This window comes from Dermacentor silvarum, chromosome 2 (genome assembly GCF_013339745.2).
Source record: "Dermacentor silvarum isolate Dsil-2018 chromosome 2, BIME_Dsil_1.4, whole genome shotgun sequence".
In the NCBI taxonomy this organism is placed as follows: domain Eukaryota; kingdom Metazoa; phylum Arthropoda; class Arachnida; order Ixodida; family Ixodidae; genus Dermacentor; species Dermacentor silvarum.
In genome coordinates, this window is record NC_051155.1 from 182,196,107 (window position 1) to 182,219,936 (window position 23,830).

At 44.7% G+C, this 23,830-nt stretch overlaps 4 protein-coding genes across 4 annotated transcripts; 2 read left to right on the top strand and 2 right to left on the bottom strand.

Annotated features, from left to right (window-relative positions):
- Positions 1 to 124: 124 nt before the first annotated feature.
- LOC119442235 (uncharacterized) lies at positions 125 to 13,191 on the bottom strand. Its single transcript, XM_037707031.2, has 7 exons — positions 13,042 to 13,191; positions 12,762 to 12,916; positions 12,585 to 12,697; positions 9,267 to 9,324; positions 5,494 to 5,624; positions 3,895 to 4,048; positions 125 to 1,259 (listed from the first exon to the last, which is right to left on the bottom strand). The coding sequence occupies exons 1-7, from the start codon at positions 13,098 to 13,100 to the stop codon at positions 1,135 to 1,137; spliced, it is 795 nt and encodes a 264-aa protein (XP_037562959.1). The 5' UTR covers positions 13,101 to 13,191; the 3' UTR covers positions 125 to 1,134.
- A 164-nt stretch (positions 13,192 to 13,355) lies between these two features.
- On the top strand, positions 13,356 to 14,849 carry LOC119442236 (MIP18 family protein galla-1). The gene is made up of 6 exons (XM_037707033.2): positions 13,356 to 13,444; positions 13,631 to 13,710; positions 13,777 to 13,941; positions 14,008 to 14,057; positions 14,343 to 14,388; positions 14,583 to 14,849. The coding sequence occupies exons 2-6, from the start codon at positions 13,662 to 13,664 to the stop codon at positions 14,681 to 14,683; spliced, it is 411 nt and encodes a 136-aa protein (XP_037562961.1). The 5' UTR covers positions 13,356 to 13,444; positions 13,631 to 13,661; the 3' UTR covers positions 14,684 to 14,849.
- Positions 14,850 to 16,416: 1,567 nt separating this feature from the next.
- On the bottom strand, positions 16,417 to 20,299 carry LOC119442237 (cAMP-regulated phosphoprotein 19). The gene is made up of 3 exons (XM_037707035.2): positions 20,087 to 20,299; positions 19,356 to 19,463; positions 16,417 to 17,499 (listed from the first exon to the last, which is right to left on the bottom strand). The coding sequence occupies exons 1-3, from the start codon at positions 20,153 to 20,155 to the stop codon at positions 17,317 to 17,319; spliced, it is 360 nt and encodes a 119-aa protein (XP_037562963.1). The 5' UTR covers positions 20,156 to 20,299; the 3' UTR covers positions 16,417 to 17,316.
- Positions 20,300 to 20,607: 308 nt separating this feature from the next.
- LOC119442234 (uncharacterized) lies at positions 20,608 to 21,785 on the top strand. Its single transcript, XM_037707030.2, has one exon. It carries the CDS (start codon positions 20,831 to 20,833, stop codon positions 21,767 to 21,769), a length of 939 nt encoding a protein of 312 aa, XP_037562958.1. The 5' UTR covers positions 20,608 to 20,830; the 3' UTR covers positions 21,770 to 21,785.
- The last annotated feature ends 2,045 nt before the right edge of the window (positions 21,786 to 23,830 follow it).

Consider the following 23,830-nt stretch of genomic DNA (forward strand, 5'->3'; position numbering starts at 1 on the left):
TGTGAATCTCGCGCATTTTTTTCACTGCAAGTTTTTTCACTTGGGAAAGATGTTTTGGAGGTTATGCACTGATACACTGGTGCTGACAAAATTGAAAACTCAATGATCAATGACAAACTGGAAGAAAATAGTAAATGCATTTTTATTAGCGCTGCACATAAAACGGGTACATGTTTAAAAGTGAAAACTACATACAAGTGAAATCCAAACAGCAGAATAGCAGTGCCATCCCCACCACTAATACATAAACCCCGCAAAGACAAAGTTAGGCATGCATCTAGTAAATAAATACAAAATGTAAGCAAAGATAGGGTTTACAGCTATAATTAAAAAAGTTTAGCACAGTGACTTCCACCAAAATCTGTAAGGTGTTAATAAATGAAAACAATGTCACCGGTGTGACAGAACTATATTGTAACCTGCCTCTGAAGCCTTCTAAATAAACTAAACAGCAGCAAAGTACAAGGAATTTATAATAAAGTACACTGCATAGTTATATCACAGTTTTTTATGTTAGTTCAGACATGCTAGATATAAAGGGAAGAAACAAAAGAAAAAATGTGGGTCAGCTTTTGCACAGAGAAAAGGAGGTATGGTGACTAGCATATACAAGCACAAAATTCTCTTCATTACAAAAGCTTGCAACCGTCTAACCTTTGACGCATGGTAACAAGTGACAGTGAAGCCTCTCAACTGCAACATGAGTAAAATCTTTCCAACTTACAAAAGTAATAATTTCAAGGCCTGAAAGTATGTGAATTGAGTTCACATTTACATTTTTCGCCAAGATCCACAGTGAAAATGAACAATATCTTCGAGTTGCACCTGGGGATGTTATCTGGTAGGCCGGGGCTAATTTTTCAGTGTTTGGTGTAGCTCCAATTTGTGTTTACAAAAGCCTTACAAGTATGGTTTAAATATTCAGCCAAAGCACATCATAGTAGTGCTTTTTTTACATTAATCTCTCATCAAATGCAGACACAATTTTACATTTGTTTATAAGCACTTTCACATGGTCTGGATTTCTATTTTTAAATTAAATCTAATATCCACCATGCATCGTAAATAAGTATTGTCTATTGTACATGTAGTGCTTCTGTGCAGACATGCAATTCTAAGGTCGAAAACCACTGTTTATTGCGACCTGCTTTGTGGAAGGAAGCCAAATAGCCTGCGGAAGATGGCTCCATCGGTCATACTGTGGTCAGACGGAATCGCAGACGAACCCTGCCACATCTGCTCGAATGCTGCCTTTTCGCCTGTAAGCAGGTAAAAAAAAAAAAAAAAGAACACGAAGCACATATTCCACTGATCAACAGAGTTCTCCAGCACCTCTTTTTGTCAATGCAATGAGACTGAGTTTCTCAAGACACATGGCAGAATAAGTGTAATCTTCCAGCAAAAACTTTTATATCACATAATGCATGTAGCCTGCTTCAATTTCATTTTCATATTTTAATCTCCCTCAACCACTGGCCGTTTCAACATGAACACATTGTTTTATGCTGCACCCTTTAACAAAGACAGTGTTTGTGGTTGCTCTAAGCCATACAGGCTGCTATTGGCAAAAAGCCAGTTTAGTATGGCTTTGATGGTGTTTAACATTTTCAAACACAATGTAGCCGTACTGCAGAGAAGTATCATCAGCATAAATCCCCGAATATTATATTTCATCCAGGTTTACAGAGAAGTTGAGCAAATGTCTCCTCTGTATGGACAAACTGGCCTCGGCATTAAGGTCTTCATCGACTCCTCCACATGGAGCACAGTGCTGCTCCTTGACCTAAGAAGATACTAAGCTGCAATAATGCTACTCTGTGATTCCTGCAGCAAGGAGTCATTTGAGAAACATGCCTACACTCCAGTGCATTCAAGTACAGACACTCAGGGGTGGGAATGCCCAAAGTAATTTCGGAGCAATTTTTGGAGCAAGCAAAATTGCATTTAGGAGCAGTTTGGCGCAGAGAAAATTGCATTTTGGAGCAGCTTAGAGGAGAGTAAATTTCATTTTGGAGCAGTTTGGAGCAGGCCAATCTGAATTTTGGTGGAATAATGGAATATGGTAGCACAATTCAAAACTACGATGAAACAGAGAATAAGACCAACACAAAGTGCAAAGTAGAAGCACGCTTTGTAGCAATAGCGTACTAGAATATGGAAGAGTGGGTCGAGCAGCAGCACGCAGCATGTTTTCGTGTAAAGCCTAAAACATCGGTGGCACTACGATTGAACTATATATTCCCGCGCCGACGCTCATGATGATAGTTGAAAATGCTCTAAAATTATGCTGGACAATCGACGCGTTAACATAATTTCTGGCTCACCATATGTATCCGCAGACCCCGAGAGCCGCACTCAACCCTGGGCAGGTATAACGTAAAACTATTCTAATCTGTCTTTGTTGAGCAATTATATATGGACACTCCAGGCGCATTTCTGCTGTCGTCGTCGTCGCCGTTATGTTCCATGTAAAGTTCAGGGGCGATAACATCACCGCGTGTCGTATGCTGTATGTGCGAGTGAAAGGGTGAGCCGACGATGGCGGCTCAATCTCGCGCGCGCACGCAAGGAAGAAAAGTGGGGAAGAAGCACGCTGTCTTTGGCCGCGCACAAGGCACCGTGAGGGAAGGGGAGGGGGGCGGTCTCCGGTGGCGGCTGCGTATGGCACGGCAGCACGGGCCCTATCTTGAAAGCGCGTGCTTGAAAGCGATCTGCGATGGGGACACAGTGCAAGTGCTCAAAGCTTCGTGCATGCTGTGTTTTCGCCACTTGGTTCGCGTTGAAGCGAGAGGCAGCACGAAGGTCAATTCGCTTGCTGATGATGCCGCGCTTCCTCACTTCAGCGTTTTGACAGCGAGTTTCCGTGGTCATCGAGTGTTAAAATTAGAATTTAGTTAAAAGCGAATGTTTACAAGTTTCTACGGCTAATAAACCTGCTAACCTTATTTTGTACAACTGTCTACTAATTTGCTATCACAATCGATGCTTCACCTTTCGGGTGAAACTGCGACTTTTTATTCGAATTCTGCCATTAGCCCTTCGCGATATGTCAAAATGACTGAGGAGGCCTCGCCCATATGGGCATAAAAACAGATTGGAATATTTTTACGGCATACTGGCCGTGCCGCGTCACTCGGCCCACTCAACCGTATTCTAGTACACTCTAAAAACAGCTGCCCTGGCCGTTTCGACAGCATGCCATAGAGTTAATATTAGTATATTAACTCTATGCAGCATGCAGTGAGAAGAGCCGGGAGTGGCCGTGCGCGCGCGCCGGCCACTTGTTGGAAGCGCCGGAATGTGGAGTGTTACAAGCGCGAAAATCACGAGAAACTGCGCGGGAGGCGCTGTCGTGCGGTCTGCAGAATGTGAACGGCCGCACTCTTTTTCGGAGAATGAATCCGCTCGCTGTGCGCGGCCACTGCCGGAGCACAAATGCCGAAGCCGTTCTGGTGCAGCATGGCGCAATTTCGGTCAATTTTCTGTGTTTGGCGCAGGAGTCCCACCCCTGGAAACTGAGAGTACTTCGTAGCAAAATTTTCTACCAGGAACCACCGTGACATTTTATTCAAGTGCAGTAACCACTCTGATTGAGTAGTGGGCTGGCATCCACTTTATCGAGTTGAGATGGAGTGTCGAGTGAAGGGGCGTCCCAGAGTACGATAATCTATTTTTCTTTTTTTTTCTTTTGTAAAAGAAAAAAAAAAAGAAAAATAGATGTAGCATGATGTGTGTAAACGGTGTAGCATTACCAAATCAGCAACGTTAGTCAGTAGGTTACATCTACTGACTCTCTCTAAAGCATATCTGCCGCTTACAAAAAATTCGTGTATAAATTCTTTGCCAGGTTTTCACACTAGAGCAGCAAACACACAAAAGCAAAATTCAACTTGCCTTCATCCATGTTTATGTACTGTTCCTGTATTTCTGTGACTCCGTCTGGTCTCTTGATGGTACGAACAATCATAGACCGCTCACCCAGGCTCCGGCGCTCTGTAACTTCCTCATTGCCTTGGGCATCCCTGACAACTGTGCGTTCTTGAATTTTCTACAAGAAACACATCAAGGCAACGAGGAGAAATAAATTTTAATTTGAAGTGGTTTACGAGTCCTTCAATCAAACAAACAAAAACATCTGCGTGTTAACGGTTAACTAGCAAGGTTAGATTTTATTTCAGCTTGCTGCCAAAGACAATGCAAGTTAGAAGAAAAAAATTAAGGCCTTGTCAAGATTTAAAAAAATATATATGTCATGTGATATTGCCAATAGTAGTTCTAGGATATTATAAATATTCTTATGTTGAAGCACACTATATTTAGTTAACTGTTCACAGAGCATTAAGCATGAAAAGGATCTTCTGCAGACTTCCTGGTTGGTGCAAAGAAGCTCATTGTGCTTGAGTGTTACTTGTCTTGCTGGGCACAAGTTCACCCAATAAAGAGTTAAATTTGCAACTCACAGTTTTGACACTGTGTCGTTCTTTGCCGTCATTGCCACATGACAATATACAAGTCTGACTTTTTCTTTTCTTTTTTTACCCAACCAGGTGATGTTGCCTTAGAAATGAGAAAATATTTGATATTAGATTCAATATTCGGTGGTTGTTTTTCTCGAATATTCATGTTTGATTCGGGAATTCGAAGCGTCACCCTGAACCATCCAGCCAGCCGCAGGCTACAAAACCTGCCCCTGGAACACGGACTTCTACCTGACCCGACCAGGAAAATCGTGGCCAAGTCAGCAACCACGTCATGGCAACCAGTGTACTTTCCATGCAGGACGCTTTCAACTATGCTTTAAATTCTGCATACAGAGTAAACATAAGTGATTTTATCAATTCGCCAAGCTTTGCGTGTGCGTACGAAAAGCGCAAGAGGCAGCACAATGACAGCTGGGAGCGTGTTGTATTTGTACTTTCCGTGTCTGCCGATCCACAATGAAATCAGTACAAGCTTGTCGTCTATGGCCTCCGAGATACCCAAATCTGAGAGGCCACATGCCATCGCGCCTGTTTCTCAACTTTGCCAATAGGTGGCGCAGCCATCCCGGAAGTTTCTCTCATTAGGCCTTGATGCGTTCAAAACGACAAGCGATCTCAAAAAGTCTGCAAGGTTATTCATAATACTATGTCGTCTAGTGGCCTGAGACTAAGCGAAAGCCGTTTACGCCGTCATTTGCTACGAATTAAGTGAATTCTACAAAAGCAACGCCAAATTCAGTTCGAAGTGAATGGCCGGAACCATTCACTTCGTTTGTTTTTACGTTAACATTGCATGTGATTTTTTGTTTACGTTACATGTTTTTACGTTAACTACGTAAACCACGTAAAGATGGTAACGCTAAATCTGAGAAATAGTGTGCATACGCTAAATGCTATGGGTGACTTAGTGTTCTGTGCATGCTCATTTTGATCCCACTATTTGGCTAAGCCCGCTATTATGCTAAATATGCTAAACTAAAGCTGTCTAATGTTACCAGCCTAGTTCACATACCCCGTTGTGTGAAGAGAATGTGCGCAGTGAACTGCTGCTGCCTCCCCAGTCAGGAACCTGCTGAGGTGCCTCAAAAGGGACTGGGGCCAACAGGCTGTCCAGGCCACTCCTGGCCACATGCTCATCCAGATCTGCATTCATGAACGGACACCGTCATAATAGTCATACCAATTTGCTGCGGTGTGACTACCTGTGACATTGCAGTGGTGTGGTAATACAACACTAGACAGAAATGTCAACTAATTTCAGACTGGTAGAGTAATCTTTTCAAAACACCATTTGAAGTTCCTTGGTAGAAAAGCGTCTCCAGTGAAAAAAAAAATCAAGGCCAAACTTCTGCTTTGGATTTAGCGCTACACCCATGACATTTGGGCGAGGTCACAAATTCCAGGTATTTTTGCATATTAGGGTCATTTTTGGGGCAGGGAATGTTACTGAGAGTTGCCTTTTTCACTGCTTACTTTAAGTGCAACATAATCATTCTCGCTCAATAAACAATTAACTAGCCTGGATTAGACACTGTCGGCACGAAATTGTCAAGGTGGTGTTGTTGCATGTAATTTTTTTTTTTTTTTTTGCATCACTGCTGGCTCATTAAGCCCCCACTCTGGACCTGTAAGTTGGATGGTATTCTTGCATTCGGTATGTATGATTAACAGATCTAGCCTAACTCATGCCTTCCCTTTGGTACACCTTTGTGCACTGTTCCTTAAACCAATCTAATGGCAATCTAGCCTAACTCATGCCTTCCCTTTGGTACACCTTTGTGCACTGTTCCTTAAACCAATCTAATGGCACCCCTGCGTTACTTCAGAGAGGTTAAAGGAATCCACTGGGATCAACTTAAAGATGTGGCACTCATGAGTGCTGTCTATCGAAATTGCGAAGAACAGGTGCAGCAAGGTACTCGCAGCAATCTGTTTATGTGAGACTGTGTTAGCCACATTACTCCGGAGTAGAATAACCTGAAACAGGGTTGATGTTGGACAGTATTTGCGACTTCAACCATTGTCAAACAAACCTGATTTCAGCATCCTCGTTTCTGGTAGTAACATAACCTTTCTGTTTGATTATATGTGGCCAGTGATATCTAAAGCACCACAAACATGACTTTGGCACCTGCCAATGTGAAATGCTTTAGTTGTTATGAACCTGGCTTAAAATGTGTTGTTCTGGGCATGATTTTACATTACATAGTTCCGAATGTCTTGCGAGTGTGTCAATTGGTCCTTGATGTCACAGTTTGAGAACTGCTGCCTCGAGGGACACCAAAAATATCAAGTCTGGCTACATATACAGATTGCACTGCTAATTCACTTTATTCATATTAAATGTAGAGTAACCAAAAAATTCTGTTGAAGACTGATGGCAATTCCCAATGATGTAACAGATACTGCCAATAACAGGATGAAACCAGTTAAATGTTGATTACAAAGAAAAAGGCATTCTGCCACATTTGTCCACTTTAAGGAGTTCGCCCTAGCATATCTTGTAGGCTTTTCCTGAAAATAAAGAAAATGACTCGCAAGCAATAAAGACAAAAAAAAAATTTCAGCGCCCCTTTCTTAAAGAAAGATGGTTGAACGCCAAGCTTTCGCCTATGCAAACTGTATCAAAGTCCAAGGCCAACGACCACGCAACGAACCCAAGAAATGCTGAGCGACCCAATGCGATGCATATGTCATTTGATTGCTTGCTTAGGATTGTATTATTGCGACAGCAATTATATGGACACTCCAAGCACATTTTTGCCGTCACCGTGAGGTTCCATATAAAGCCAACGGCGATAAAACCGTCGCCGCGTGCTGTGTGTGCGAGTGAAAGCATGCGAGGGTGAGCCAACAACCACAGCCTAATCTCGCGCACGCGAGAGCGGAAGGCGGCCGGAAGCGTGCGCGGTCTTCGTTCATGCGCAAGGCACACCGAGGAGGTGACGGAGGCGGTAGGGGGCTGCATTCTGCTCTTGCGGCTGCTTCTCACAAAGCAGCTGCGCGGGCACCTATCTTGAAAGCAATCTGCAGTGTGGCCGAAGTGTGCGCCCACGGGGGGCCTCATCTTCAAAGTAATTTGCGATGGGTACAAAGTGCATGCGCTGAGTGCCGATAGCTTCGTATGTGCTGTGCTTTCGATGTTTAGTTTGCGTTGAGGCGAGAGCCAGCGCGAAGATCAATTTTCTCGCTGCCGCTGGCGCGCTTTTTCACTCCAGCGTTTTGACCGCGGTCATCGAGCGAGATGTGTTCATGTTTACCTGTGTGCGCGTGGCAATGTGCTTGTTTATTTAGTTAGTAAGCAAATATGTACAACTTTATATGGCTGATAAAACTACTATCCTTACTTCGTATACCTTGTCTACTAATTTGCTATCACAATCGATGCTTCGCCTTTTGGGCGAAAGTGCGACTTTTCTTTAACGTTGAAGTTGATTGAAGACGCATTTCGTTAAGTTGCATAGCCTTTATTTTAGATCATGTAGCCGTTGATTTAACGCACACACCCACACTTTCACCGACTGCATGCCGTTGCCGATACGGGATCGGCCTTATGGCCGCGCTCGCGCTTATGCTCGCGTACGGCCGTCTCTTCTTCTGCTATGCACTGCACCCGCGGCCTACCCAAAGTGACGGCCGGGAACGCATTATGTGACGCGCATAATGCAATGCAGCTATATACAGTTCGTCTGGGTAGCTTGGCGTTGCCAGTTCCCATTGTTCTTATCAGTAGAACTGGTAAACTGTAGTGTTCTACGATTGTGTGCACAGATAGTTTCATTGTGTAAGTTCGCTTTCCTGCACTGCTTTTTCGGCGCTCACGGATGCATCAGTGAGACATAGAAAGCTTCACTTTAAAAATGAAAAAACTGGCAGCATGTGCATACAGCCAACAGTTTCTCCTTCCTGAACATATTTTATTTTGAGTTTTGTTCTTTTAGCTCGTTCCTATACCTTTAGGAATGATATTACTGTGTCTTCCATTCTGCTTAGCACAAACAGCTGAAGTGTGAATCAGCACTTCCAGCAACAACAGCGAAACCTCATCATCACAACCATAGGTCGGCATATGTACCCACTCGTGAGTACACTGACTCGTACTCGCTCCACACTCATTTCACTAGCACTAGAGCGTTAGTGAGTGAGTGCGTGCAAGGATGAATGGAAATGACAACGAACGTGAGTGCCCACAAGTGTGAGTGAGTACATAGCCTACAAAAAATATTGGTGAGTGAGTATATTGGCTTTTTCTGCCAGCCTATTATCACAGCATCAGTAGCTTTCAGTTCAATCCTGTCCCCTTGGGTTAAGCAGCGCAACGCCGAAGCCACTACACCACCCCAGCGGGTAAATTTGCACCAGCCTGACCCCTGCACTATTCATACCAAAAGATATTCACAACATGGAAAGTATGCATACTGCACAAGACCACAGCTCAATGTTGCACAAACACTAATATATCTCTTAAAAATTATCCATTATTATGCATTAGTGATTACACAAGGGAGAATGCAGGGATGGTGGGGAAGACACAAGTTGTCAATCTGTGACTGCTTCCAAAAATGGCACTTACAATACAGACATCCCAGTAATATTTCAGTTCGCAAGCTCAACATTCTGAAATTTTCGGTCTAGTCTGAAGTTTTGGAATGATCTGTGGGCACTAAATTTCGTGACATTATGTGTTACTGCTTAAACTCAAATTGCTCACAGGATGGACCTTTTGTGATTTGTAGGCCATGCATGAAAATCACAAGAAGGTATTTACAGTACTCCATGTCTTACCTATGTCCTTATATGGAACCTCCTCTGGCTGGGCAGGTCCAGGGGGAAGGTTAGGAAACTGTAAAAAAAAATTAATTTGTTACCATATGCCAGACCTCTTCACGTATCACGCTGATCTGAAATTCCTGCGCCAACCAAAAGAATGAGTTCTCACAAGGAAAATGTGACGCTGACCATACAAAATAAGAATAATATACAAATAATAATACAATAATACATAATAAATAATAACAATACAATACATAATAAATAATATTAATACATAATAAATAATAAGAAGAAATAATACAAATAAGATGTTGAGGATTTGTTCTATGCAATTCCGCAAGGCGAACTTATGGGAGCAGTAAAAGAGCGCATTACTGAGTTTAATAATGAACATAGGTTTGTCTTGCAGTGTGGCATTTCCCTTGAGGCCTTCTTGGAATTACTGGGCATGTATTTGTCGTCCACATATGTGTGCTGGCGAGGGCAGCTATACATCCAGAAGTCAGGGGTGTGCATAGGATCTAGGGTGGCCCCTACCGTCAGCAACATCTTCTTGGCTAAAGTGGATAGGGCTTTTAACAAAACAGTCGGTAGTATGGCTTCCCGTGTCTTTCGTTATGTCGATGATTACCTGATTTTTGTAGGCGGAAGTAAGCTTTTTGTAGGCGGAAGTGAAGGAAGCTTGTTGTAGGTCGGGGCTGGGCCTCAATTTTACTATAGAACTTCCCCATGAGAGTGAATTGCAATTTCTAGACATAAGTCTTCGTTTCGAGTTATTCCATACATGCTGGTTTTATCGACGAAGGTCCCATAAGTCCCACCTCAATTTTTTCCTCGAGGCATTCAAAGATTGTAAAGAGTGGAATTGCGTTGTCGTGCATTGATACAGCACTACAGAAGTCATGCCCCCATGTAGTAACAGAAAGTGTTAGTTTCCAAGTGACTAGACTGATGAATGCTGGATACCCAAAATTTTTAATTGGAGCAACCTGTGATAAATTAGTAAGGAAAGTTAAAAGTGGTGGTGTGCACACACCCCGCACTAATAACAAGGAAAAAAGAGCGTTTGCTGTGATTCCGTACCAACCCAATGTTGCACACAATTTGAAGAATGTAGCGCAGCGGTATGGGTCAGCGTAGTATTCTCAGCCCCTCAGAAAATGTCGGGTTCGTGTGCTAGGGTAATGAATGTGATTGACAAGGCATCTAAGCACAGCCCTTTTGTCTGCAAGATTGAGCATAAGCAAGGGTCAACCTTTGTCCCCTCTGCCTGCACAGTGGTGTATGAATTTCCTTTTTCTTGTGGGTGTGTATACATCGGTCAGACGGCTAGGTGTATTAATTTTCGGCTGAAAGAAAATAAAAAAAATTGCACTTCAGATGGTTATTCCCATGTGGCTAAGCATTGCAATGACTGTCAAAATCTAAATAAGGAAAGTTGCCTTCCACTTCTTAAACAAACTAGAATTTTGTACCGTCATAGGGACCGTAGTACTAGGGAACTGTTTGAGGCATTTAAGATAAAACCAACAAGTGGGTGTGTAAGCGAACCTTCAATGTCACTAGCTGATTGCGGGATAGGGTTTTTACATGCTACTGTGCGACGTCAACTTATACTCGGTTGGATGGCCAATCAGATGTATTCATTTTTTTGCCTCTGTATATATGTCATTTTCACCCATTAAACATTCAGTTGCGAGTCTGCGCACATCTTGTCTGCCTCGTGTTTGTCTGTGTGGGTTAGCGCAGTTAAGAATATATACCATACACCACAATAAACCTTTCAGTAGCGAGTTCAGTGCTGCTGGTGTGTCGTTGTATCTCTACATCCTGGCTTTTTATGTGCACTATATTATGAAGCATTACCAACTTGCCTAAGTCACAGTGTTTGTTAAACCACAGATAACTGTCCTCCCGAGATAATGCCGGGAAGCCTGCTTTCTTGCACTGCAACTCAAGGTATCTCAAGCTCGCAATAAATTTCTGATTTCCGCGATCTAATTAAACTATATGCTGTGCCTTGGGACGTAGTTTCTGTATTAATTGGCACAAATGAGGTCCACAACGCCAATTGTGCCTCAATTATTCAAATGAAAACCTCAGATAACAAGCAGTTGTGTTCTTCCTGTTAAATATTTCAAACTGGTGAAGCTCTAATTATTATGCAAATTATGACATTTGTTGGTACTGGTAATAAAATGGGAGTCAAAATTCAAGCAAGACTCAATGCTTTCCTGTGACTGTTCACTATGCAGCTTCCATGCCCTTAGCCCACACACTGGTGGAACCCAAACTTTACATATGTTTCCTGATCACACACAAGAACTTACCCACTAGATCTGTGCTCTGAAAGTTTTTTAACAACATTCACCGGATGAAGTTACCTTCACATTTAAAAAAACAAACAAAAAAAAAAACATGCAAGTTCTCTATCTGAAATTACGAGACAACTAAAAAAATATTTAACTTCAAAAATAAGAAGATCCGAGGACACCTAACCACTTCCCATGAGTTGCGAATACGAAAGCATTAATGTCCAATAGAACGCCGCTGAGCGGTCCTTCGAGTTATGAACTCCTCCTAGGCAAGTGAGCGCATTGAGACCCTTGGCAGGTTTAGCCCAGTAGCTAAGACGCTCGGCTTCTGAGTGTGGGGTCATAGGTTCGAAACTCACTATCAGCAGTGTTTTTCCTTTCGAATTTATTGTTTTTTTTATACATTAATTTCTTTATAGCAATTACAGAGGCAAAGGTAGAATGCATGCGAGAGCTTGCGTGGACAAGGTACGCGCAGATAACACAGGCTTCCGACAGCGAGGGTGACGTGGCGTCACGGCGCTGCCCTCTCCCCTCACGCAACACCAACACCTTCTAGATAGCACAAGGCCGGTGCACTTCGATCCGCGACGTCATGCTACCTTGCCCGACTGCCAGAGACTCTAATGGGGACGCTTTCGTCACGCTGGGCTTGCAATGGAAATTTCGGTCCAAGTAAGTCCTAAAGCAGAGTACACAGGCCTGCTATTTAGGAGGCGCTGACCTGGCACGTCAGCAGGTGTTCCCTTTCGCTCGCTCTGCTCCGTCGAGGCGCGCACATGACGTGGCGTCGCAGCCAATGGGAATTTAGGTGCCGTTTCGCTGCTACAGACGCCGGCTTTTTCGCCCAATGAGCCATTTGATGCTTTCGCATCAATATTGGAACCCCTCCAGAAACAGTGATACGTTTCGTGCAGTCGGCCGTCTACTATAAATTCACAGCGTATGACAAGGGCGCGGTTCATGGCAAGCGTCACCGAACGCAACAAATTTTGGACCCTTATTTGGTTCTTACCATATCTGGAGCTCCCAGGAACGGCTCACGGTAGTCCGGAACTTTGAGCATGTGATCACGCAGGTGGCCTGTCTCGCCAGGATCTTGTCCTTCTACAGCGGGTACGTCGGTTCCTGCATTATATAGAGTACGTATACTTCACACGGCTGCTTCGGACAGCAATAAAAAATACCTGACCATGGGGGAAAGGAGGAAACTCAGTCAGTCCGAAGTTGCGGAAGACGCTGTCAAGGTGCCGGAACATATCCCACGGGTCGCCGAACATTGAGCCTTCGTATGGGTTGTCGTCCCGTCCGAAACCACCATTGTCCGCGTACGGCGGGTCTCCCGAACTACGTGGAAATAGCAACGGTTAGTTAATTTTTGACAATTTTGACTATAAGCTACTGAAACAATGACAGCTGCGAGCCAACATATGCCAGGCCAACGTTACTGAAACCAGACGCAGACAGCTCACCTCGGTTCCCTGCGCGGTGGAAAGCCCATGAAAGATCGAAAGAAATCGTGGAGGTTCATAGTGTCCAGGCGCCTCTCAGTATGCTGAAAGTGACTAAGTGCTCCCCTGACACATCAACGATCACCACCTGACGGCCTAGATTTTGAAGAACAGTAATTAATTAAAAGAGAACTGCGTGAACATCCGTCATCCGTGCAGAAATTTCTTGAATGATGCAATCGCGATGATGCTGCTGCTAGAGAGTCTTCGATCGGCTTGGCTCTCTCTGGCTTTGCGGACGATAGGAATTTGGGAATAACCAGCGGGCCAGCGAAGCTGCAGCTGCAGCAGCCACGAAATGCCGCGGCGTCTGCTGCGACGGTTACTGCAGTTCCACGTAAAATGGGCAAAGGAGCTTTAGAAGGTAAAGATCAGCATTTCACTACGTCTGCCCTTTACTATTTGGAATCGGCACCATGTGTTGTCATGAATTATCATACGATACCATTTTAGTTGGTCTATTGAGCGCAATGAGCATTGTAAACACATTCTTGACACTTCTTGTCAAGTCACTTCTTGACAGCCCCCTTCTTAACGTCTCGTGCAACAGGACCATCGTGATCACCGTGTCCTGTTCTAAAATGGGCGTTGTTGAGGACGGAAATCGAAGGCTTGTCGAGGAGGTCTACGGTAAACAAGTCAACTACCGGTGCTTTGTAGAATTGCGAGTGCCTGAGCAAGTGCTTTTACCCGCAGATTTGATAAAAGACATTCGTGATCCTGAGAAGCCTCACACACTGGAAGAGCTCGGCGTTGTGTCCGAGGAGGAGATAAGCGTCAGCACTGATCGAGACGCGTACAGTTATGTGAGCGTCACTCTAATACCGACCGTGCCTCATTGCCACCTCGCTGCTATCATTGGTGAGCAGACAAGCACTATTTCGACTTTGAAACTTACCCCTTTTTTTTCCCCGTTTATTTACGCAGGGCTCTGTGTAAGGACAAAGCTTGAGGAAAACTTACCTTACAATTTCAAGGTGTGTAGCATTACATTACATACTGCCCTTCGTTAAAATTGTTGCTACTACTAAAAATTAACTAAACGGTGACAAAGTGTAGCAACATAGTGCGTTTATTGCACGGAATATTAAACCGTCATTTTCACCGCTAGCTTCAACACAGCACTAAGAGGTGCTGAAGTGTAGTCAGCTCAGTGCACCTCATTACTAATGGATGCGCAAGTATAGTGTACTAGAATGTGGCGTCTAGTAAACTCTATGCATAAGTCATAGAAAAATAGTTTTTTTTTTTTTTTTTTTCAGCTCGATATCTTCATCAAGGAAGGTTCCCACACAACTGCTGCTGAATGTAAGGCAATCATTCCTGCCTAATTGAGAGCTGTTCCCACTGCAGCACATGTTTACAAACTCTTTTTGCGCAGGGACTGGACAATACGTGTTCAGTTACAGATAATGTAACTGCGTATAAATGGAATATAGAAAACTCCCATTTTTAGCAATAGCTGAACATGCAGTGATGCCAAATTTCACTTGCCTTTGCAGTGAGCAAGCAGATCAATGACAAAGAAAGAGTAGCCGCAGCAATGGAGAACAAGAACATTAAAGACATGGTGCAAAGCTGCGTCTCCTACGAGACCGTGTAAAGTGCATCCTGGACTCTTCAGCTTCGCTCAGATGTGACCACTAAACGTTTACTTTCCTATTTCAGTCAGCTGCAACTATAAGGCGACGAGAAAATTTTTCATGTGTGATGTTTTTGCGGCCATGTCTTAATATTAAATGCCACAAATTGTTCACATTATTGGATAAGTCTTGCCTTCTTGAACTGTGAAGGAGGTAGGCAGCTGCTGATGGTAAATGCCAATCTGAATATACAGCTTGTGCACATACTTACCAAGCCATGTAATACAATACAATTTAACAGCCATTTAATACAAGAAGCACTTGCCAAATGCAGCAGTGAACAAGACGAAGAGACTTGTGAACAAAAATTTTGTGAACCCAGCCTGCAATATACAAGTGCCTGCAGCACCTTGTTTTTGGCATGGGCACTTGCTAGTCAAGAAAGGCACATGCATCAGGTTGTGCCTCTCACAGTGAGACTCAAATTGTAGTTTTGTTGCAAATCATGTCCATGCATGAAATAGAGGGACACTGTTTACTATCTCCCATTTGTCACTGTGACCCAAACACTTTAAAGCATGGGCATATTTGTCTATCAGCCAGTGTGGCCTTTTTTTACGAGATTCCTTCAATCGCATGAGAATGGGGCCTGGGCCATCCAGTTACTACCAAGACATTCTTGGCAAAGATACAAACTTACCGACTTCACTCAACATTGGCTTCAACCCTTCAGCATTCAGCAAGTACAAGATTTATTTCTACCCCAGAAGTCACATTCACTAACTGCCACACACACCAACCACATTTAGAAGGTTGGCTCACTCCAGCCTCCAAGTACAGGCAAACATGTCAAGAGCTGTCCTGGATTGATAGGACTTGACCCTACATTGATGCAGTTTTACTCTTTTCATTAGTAACACTGACTATGTTCACAATCCAGTCGGCTCTATTTGTTGCTTTCTCAAGCGATTTCAACCGGCCTGTAGCACATGTGAAAAGCATGTTGAATGCTGGACACAAGCTATAGTGCAGTCTACATGTAACAGTGCAGGGCAGTTGGAAACTTCAACTATTATAACATTGTCATACACAATTTCAATAGGCAGTGCAGTATACAGAGCTGATCGTTATAACCGCTTATCGTCGTGTGCACGGTGAACTATCATGAGACTATGAAAAGGAACACATGAGTGCAAAGCAGATAAGATTTGTCTGATGGTGCACTGTGGCCAAAGTTGAAAGCACCCTTATTCTGCCAGCTGCAGTCACACACAGCAGGCTAACCTTCCTAGGTGGCTATCAAGAATAAAAAATGCTGCACACTATGCCATACTGCCACACGAGTACCAGCGAACACTGTGTTGCAGCTTAGAACTAAGCCAGCTCTTCACCTTGATATCTTGACATACCGACGATTAAGGCACGATGTGAGCAAAAAGTAGCATCAATTGTCTAACGGAGGCATGCCTGGTGTAGTGCACAGATAGACATCAGCGCAGACTCCATTTAGAGGAAGTTTTGCAAAAGAAGCCAATCAAATTATTTGCACAAATGAGGTGCCAGTCGATGTGAAAAAGTGCCACCACTTTATTCAATTACTTTTAATTTCAACCAGACTGCTTCCAGGGCTATCTACCAAGCACTCGTGTATTCCTTTTCATAAAACTCTCGTATCATAAGTGCACTGCACCGCATTTCAGTCTCTTGTGAAGTTCTTGGTGAGCACTGAAATAGCAGTCTGAAATAGCATGCGAAGGTTTGTACAGACTTTTATTTACATGTGTTTGGCTCTAACAGTTGAAGCAGCAAGCTGCATGCTTAAGAAATGCACAGGAAGCGGTGTTCACAAGGTATGACCAATCAAGGCTATGAAAGTTGCCAAATTCTGCTCAGCTACTGTCCTGACAAATGGCTTTACAATGTGCTTGTACATGAAAACTGAACAATTGGCAGCACAAACCTTAAGTTTTTGTAGCGTATGAAATATTTTCTGAACCGTTTTAGTGCAGTTAATGGCACAACAAGGCTGCAATATAACTTATACTGAAATTACAGGAAAAAAATGTTACAATATAGACACGTACTCCAAGCACTAACATATTTACAGGTCTTTTGTAGTTCTCACCCAACGTTGTTTGGAGGCCAGTCATTGCATAAAATTGTTTTATTTAAAAAGAGCTGTAAAAGCATTAAAAGCGCATATTCTCAGCAGATTTAGCTGCACCACTCCAACTGTTGAATGAGGCAAGCCTTTCGCACTACCATTTTTACAGACAATACTACAGGGGGCAAATCAATCCAGGATGATACCTGCATTGTTGGTAAATTAAGCCCAAGCATAAGATACCGTCGTAATTTGACGGCTGAAATGAACAACAAAAGGGGCACCGGTAAATTCATCTTTGAACTTGTAACAGAACACAAAACACCAGATGCTCTTGCAGGTGGACCAGTCTCGCCAAATCGCACAAAGTAGACTGGTGGATCTCATAAGCACCTGACCAGTTCAGATCCAATGGCCACTGTGCTTCCAGCTGTGAGCAACAGCAAGCCGCCTGAGTGCCCCTGTGTGTTGTGCTCAGGGGGCAACAACAGCAAAGGAGTTTCATGTCACCCAGAGCCCCGTAGGGCGGGCAGCCCCACTTTGCACCTTCTAGGAAGAAAGCCCCGTGGCCAGCTTGCTCTGTACCAGCGAGGTCTTGCGTGGTGGCAGCGACTCCACTGTGGGGATGGTCTCCCCCGTGGGGTTCTGGGGGACGGCAGGGGGCACCCGTGGAACCACTTTCTGGCCCTTTGCCTTAGCCATGTTGTAGTCTCCGGAGTCGAAATACTTTTGCTGCGCACACACACGAAAAACAGTGACAGCTTAAAAACAATGTTTCTTTTTCGAACTTGCACCCAAACCACAGCACCAGTACATTAGTATGAACTCACAGTTTTCAATGTAATTTTGTGTTTTTGAGTCATTTTAGGCCTGTGCAGGGCATCACAAGGAGCCAGGACGGGAACTCCAAGCTTGCCTTTCATAGCACCCAAACCACAGCACCAGTAAATTAGTATGAACTCACACTTTTCAATGTAATTTTGCGTTTTTGAGTCATTTTAGGCCTGTGCAGGGCATCACAAGGAGCCAGGACAGGAACTCCAAGCTTGCCTTTCATATTTGCATTTTTTCTGGCTAGTAGTAACAGACGTTTCTGGTATTCCATAAGCGTAATTCAGCAATCTAGCTATACTTAGCATTCCTTTTCAGAGTCCCTTTAAGTTTCGCAAGTATGTGCAGATATCAGCATAAAAGAAACCATGTAGACAAGCAGAGAAAGCAACTCGATTGCAGCTTTTAGGCAACTATGCAACACAGTGCACTCTGTGTTAAGCAAACCAATTATGTCGGGAACCTGTGCTTGATTGCAAGGCAGGCATGGCTAGACAATTGCATAGTCCATCGCCATTAGCTGTTTCACATATGCTGTGGCAGTGCTTTGAGCTACATGAAACTGTCTGCTAAATTGTAGAGTAAGCCGATAGTAATGTTTAATGCTTCAACCTACAACAGCGTCGTCTGTTTAGCAAGAATACACGATTTCATTTTGCCCGATATATAATTTGTGTCTGCAGTAACCAGTCATTATTGGCAGAGACCCCACCTTTAGATCATATACCTTTAGATCAATATCATATCAAATGTACCCACTGATCTGGCACATGGTTCCTCTACTTGGCAGCTTATGGTGGGGTCTCTGCCTTAATTTTTCTCTGTTGGACATGTCCAAAAGTCAGATTCCTTGCAGCCTTGATTTAGCTCTTGTTGCAAGCACTCAACTTGAAACTTCACACTGCTGCTTACAAAATGCTAAGACTCGTCTTATGTCAATTCTCACAGCTTTGTCTGCACTCACTTTATCTTTGGCACTTAGTTACACCAACAATTGTCTCATGTCCTTGAAATTTTGGAATGCACATCTTCATGTCTTCAACTCTTTTCATTGCAAATCTTATACGAGTATTTCTTCCTGTTCACCCACGACAACCACTACAAACTGGCAATATGAGTGTGGCATTATGCACATTACTTGAAAGAAACGGTTTCCTAGAGCTTAGCTACTTATCCTAGTCAAAGTATGTGGTGCCAAGACAATATCTGCAGGCTCCATATAACACAAAGCTTTGGCTGGATGTAATTCAACACATTTGCACTAATGTACTGGTTTACAAAATACAGAAAAGACGGCCTTTGCTCAAGATCTGGCTGTTTTAGGACAGTAAGAAATAAAGTTGCGCACAACAACACTGCAAAGCAACGAAAGTAAAGGACTGCAGCACCTGTCGATGTTTCTTTCTTTGATGATTATTTTAATGCCAGCACTTAGTACACACCAGGCCCGTAGCCAGGAATTTTTTTCGGGGGGGGGGGGGCACTTGCTTAAAAAGCCACGGCTATTTGAGGAAAGCACCTATTATTCAGTAATCATTTTCCGTAAAGCACGGAAAGATCAAAATTTCGGGGGAGAGAGGCCTAGACCCCCCCGGCTACGAGCCTGACACACGCAGTGATACACAGCCAACAGGCAATTTAGTGGCCTTTGACATGTCAAGATGTAAAAGCATTTCGTGCACTTTCAACAGTTCACAGATGCACTAACTTTCATCATCAGCCCTACTTTCTCAAGAACTATACAGTGCGAGTCTCACCCCTTTGTTCAGTCGTTTCTGGAGGAATAGAGATCCTCCGGGCCTCGTGTTCGCCGGGTACTTGGACTTGAACTTCGCCTCTTCCTCCAGTTCTGCTTTCCGCATCGTCTGCCGCCAAAGGACAAGAATATGCTAGTTGACTCGCGCAAAATGTTTCAATGCACAGCTACGCAAAGCAGCACTCCGCGCAGGAAAAATGCTACGGCATCATTAGCTCTAGTCGAGTGCCAAGTCACTTAAGCTGGAATAAAACGGCTAAAACGTCACTAGCAGGGTACGCATCGCACAATCCTCAATCCATTCCACAGCACAATACCAATATTTTGTCGCTGCCAACGGAAGCAACTGAGTAGTAACGAATCGAACAAAAAACTACAAACTTGCTGAACAAAGAATGACCAAGCGCACGTTAGACATAAATGACATGGGTTTTAATTCAGCAAGTAGCTTATTATGGAGTAGTTGGTGGGAGTACAGAACAGCATGGTATCAGGCGACATCGCTTAAGTAACGGCATTCAACTCTGAACGCAACGTCGCAACTACGCGTTCGGTCTGTCAAAGGCTAGACGACTGAACTAACTCTGCCCCGCGTGAAAGATGACAAGGCCAGCAATATTAAAAGTCGAGAGTGACGCCCGTGAGCAGCGTGAAATCCCCTTTTCAAAGGAATAAGTTGACTGTTTTGAAGAAACCGTTATTTCGGGATAAGCCTAAGAGCGACGCTCTCACCTGTTCATCTTTCTCTGTGATTTCGGCATTTGCAGAGCATCCTGCGCCTTGACTGTCATCAGTGGCCATGGCTTTACCAATGGTAAGCGAAAGCTACAGAGAACTCGGCAAAACAAAGTCTTGCGGCTATGGGAACGCAAGCGGTTGGACCGACGAACGGCGATAACGGCTGGGCAGCTGCTTCCTGGCTTCTTCTTCTACTTTACGACTTTGAATCGTGCCAGTTAACGAGGCAGGCAGCCAGAGAGAGCCGGTAACACGTGACCAAAATACATTGTTTGAGAACATGCAAAATTTATTTGTTATAAAAGCAGAATATGTAATAAACATAGTAATAGTCCATTACAAACTTACTGTTAAGTGTATGAGCTGAGGTTAAGCTATGTAGTTAAGCCATAGACCGCAGAAAGCACAACCACCGCTCAAGTTTGTAGGCAATTTTGTGGCGTGATCAGCAACATTGAAGCACTCCTCAAACGCCCGCGCACGTGTTCGTGCAGATAGAGGAGGCACTGGTACAGTAGCACTGGTTCGTGCAATGCCTCTGGTTCGTGTTATGTCAACGGTGTAAGAATAACCGTGGTTATGCCTTTTAGCTGTTCCATGTAGGAGATGGTTTTCACTTAGCTTTTCCTTTTTCACTGTGACTGCAGAATGGCTCCCTGCAACTAGTAAGCCGCCGTGCGCTATTGCGCTCTGTCGTCAGATAAGGTTCTGAGGAAAAAAAAAAAAGAAAAAACGATAATGCCAAAGGCACCGAAGGCACGGAAAAAGCTCCTGCTAGCTGCACCGGTCTCGATGCGATGGCCGACAGTTGACGACGAGTGTCGCTCTCGGCTACTGGAACGCTTCCGAAACATGACTGGGAGCTGGGATTCGAAGACGCAGCCCCACCTCGTACTGGGACTTAACGCTACTGCTCGAGCTCTTGAACAGGCCCGACTGTCAGCGCTGCTATTGAACTCTTCGGCGGATCCCCCAAGGCTCGTGCATGGACTCATCAGGCTGGCACGAAACAAAAATACAGCCGTACTCTGCGTCAGCGAGCTTCAGGAGTGGGTGCCCGGCCTAGGTTCTTTGCTGGCGTTGGGACTGCGGCGAACGGCACCTGCTTCGAAATCAGTTGACGATTTCTTGAACTCGGTGCGACTGAATGCCGGTACTTATTCCGAAAAGGCGTTTGGAAATGGCAGCACTGTGGAATCAAAGGATGGAAATGAAATGGTAGGCGAGACTGCAGTAACATCCACAGCCTCTGAGCCCAGGGATACAGAGCCGGCTATAAGTGCGAAGAGAAGAACGGGTGAAAGCAAGAGTAGTGAGCCGTTCTCGGAAGAAGCAGCGGAAACTGACTGTGCGAAAACTAAAGACTCGCCTGAAGCACAGGTCGAAATATTACATTCAGAAATCTGCGCCACTAAAGATAGACTGGCAGCATCAGTTTCTGTAGACATCGAGCTTTCCGAAGACGGCGGTTTAGGATTTCCTGACTATGAATGGGATTGTGGCAGCCTAGTTGAGGTAATTGAATCGCCTTCCTGTGCACCACAAATGACAAAATCAGTTGGTGTGCATTCTGCTCACCAAGCGTCATGTTTAGTCAAAGCTAACATCAAGCAAGTTTTCTCAAAAGGAAAGCTGAAGACAAAAAAGAAGCGTGGAGTACCTAAGGCAATTAAATAAGTTTGAAACTTCATAAGTGTGAAGAGCCTTGCTGGTGCGTACATGTGCATTCTGTCATAAGTGAGAAACATCAGAAGTATCAGTTGTGGAGGCAACAAAGAAGTTGTAATTGCATGCCACCCAGACACAATAATGACACGAGTGTGGCATGGCTTAAGGCATGAGAATATAGATTGATGTTATTGTTTATCCAACTATGTCACATAATACACTACGATGCAAAAGAACTTGTATCATCTCAAGAACCCACAGGCTCATGCTAATGGGTGTAGAAAGCACTAAACCATTGTATTATCGAGTGGTGCATTGGCTGTAACTGTACATGGGGCTCTGTGTGTGTATGTTGGTGCTTCTTTTTTTTTTTTTTTTTTTTCTTTTTTTCCCACTCTTTTTCTTCGGGGGGATGTCTTGTAAGCAGGGAAATTAATGGTGTTCAGTGAGCTGATTTTTAGGGGCGAAGCACCTTAGGGCCGAGCCTTGTCCCTCGCCGTCCGTTGTCCATAGCTCTGGTTTGCACCTATACTGTGTATACCAGAGCATGTACATGTGTACTGTACACATGTACAGTATATATATATTGTGAGCGCTATTTTGGGCATATCGTCGTCGTCATCTGTACATACGACTCATCATCTTGTGTGAGCGCTATTTGTGCATATCGTCGTTGTCATTTGTACGTACGACTCATCATCTTTTGTCTCGTGCGGTGCTTCGTCTCTGACTCGGGCGGCTGCTCGGAAATAAAGGCATCGTAACGGCCGACGTCTCACAAGTGGAGTGTGCTTCGATTCCCATGTCCTCTTACTTTCCCGATTCCCCTGGAGCTCCGATCCGGTCGCAAACGCGGTGATGGCAGAAACCAACCCATCCACCAGTGCTGCTACCACCTCTGCTGAGCCAGCTGGGTCTACCTGGACGGTGAACACCAAATCCTCCCGTCTTTGCGGGCCTCCGCGGTGACGACGTGGAAGATTGGCTCGATCACTACAACAGAGCCAGCGACGTCAACCATTGAGACGACACGCACAAATTTGCGGTATGTCGCTTTTCACTTAACCGAAGTTGCGAAGACATGGTTTTTTAACCATGGGAAAGTGACTTTTCGGACTAGCCATCATTCACCCAGCAATTTCGCAAGGTATTCGGCATGTCCTCGGGACGCTTCGAAGTCGCGAAACAGAAGCTGGCAACGCGCATACAAGAACAGGACGAGTCCTATACATGCAGAACCCAAACCGTTGGTGATATCATGGCGTGCCAACGTCTAGACACGCTCCAGTCTATTCGCCTGCCACGCGCCTCTTGCGACCCTCGTCTAAACGGTGATGCTGAGCTGCGAGACCTGATACGCACTCTCATCAGGGAGGAACACGGCCATCTTTCTGGACCTACGACGCAACCGTTCGCCCCGCTCCTTCTGGACTGCGTGACATCATCAAGGACGAACTGGCGTCGATGACAAACGCCCAAATAGACAAATCTAGTGCACCATTTCGACCGCCAAGTTATGCCGAAATTGCCTCCCGGCCTCCCTCGACCGTTAAGGCTTCACCTCCTGAAGCTTACCGCAACCCCCTAGTTTCGCTCACAGCAAATACTCCTGCACAGCCGTACTACTCTCCGTGGTGGTTGTCGCGCCCTGTTTGTTTCTACTGCGGTATTCGCAGCCACGTTTCTCGCTTCTGCCGTCGGCGTCAGCAAGATGAAAGGCGGGGCTATGCTACCTTTGAACGAGACAGCGCACCTAGGTTTGACTCCTATGTTCCCGGGCGTCACCCAGGTGAAAGGCGAGGCTACGACACCTTTGAGCGACGGGACACCAGGGTTAGATTCGTACGTTCCCGGACTGTACACAACCTCTTCTGGTCGCTCTCCTTCACCTTACTGCCGTTCCTCATAGCCCTTGCGTGCTGCTTCCCATGTTGTGGACACCCGTTCGGAAAACTAGAGGCTGCAGTTTTCGGAAGAGAAACTGCATCGTATCGGCCTGTTCCAATTCCTCCTGCTCGCCCCGCCAATTTGCCCTCAGTTTGTGTGGGAGGTGTTTCTGCCGACGCCCTT

Coding starts and splice junctions, on each gene's coding strand:
- LOC119442235 (XM_037707031.2), bottom strand. CDS start 13,100: ATGAACCTCCACGATTTCTTTCGATCTTTCATGGGCTTTCCACCGCGC. Junction 12,698..12,761: donor GTTTCCTCCTTTCCCCCATG/GTCAGGTATTTT, acceptor TATATAATGCAG/GAACCGACGTACCCGCTGTA. Junction 4,049..5,493: donor CATTCTCTTCACACAACGGG/GTATGTGAACTA, acceptor TGTTTCTTGTAG/AAAATTCAAGAACGCACAGT.
- LOC119442236 (XM_037707033.2), top strand. CDS start 13,662: ATGGGCGTTGTTGAGGACGGAAATCGAAGGCTTGTCGAGGAGGTCTAC. Junction 13,942..14,007: donor CCACCTCGCTGCTATCATTG/GTGAGCAGACAA, acceptor TTATTTACGCAG/GGCTCTGTGTAAGGACAAAG. Junction 14,389..14,582: donor CCACACAACTGCTGCTGAAT/GTAAGGCAATCA, acceptor TTGCCTTTGCAG/TGAGCAAGCAGATCAATGAC.
- LOC119442237 (XM_037707035.2), bottom strand. CDS start 20,155: ATGGCCACTGATGACAGTCAAGGCGCAGGATGCTCTGCAAATGCCGAA. Junction 19,464..20,086: donor TCACAGAGAAAGATGAACAG/GTGAGAGCGTCG, acceptor CTTTGGCGGCAG/ACGATGCGGAAAGCAGAACT. Junction 17,500..19,355: donor AGAAACGACTGAACAAAGGG/GTGAGACTCGCA, acceptor GTGTGTGCGCAG/CAAAAGTATTTCGACTCCGG.
- LOC119442234 (XM_037707030.2), top strand. CDS start 20,831: ATGCCAAAGGCACCGAAGGCACGGAAAAAGCTCCTGCTAGCTGCACCG.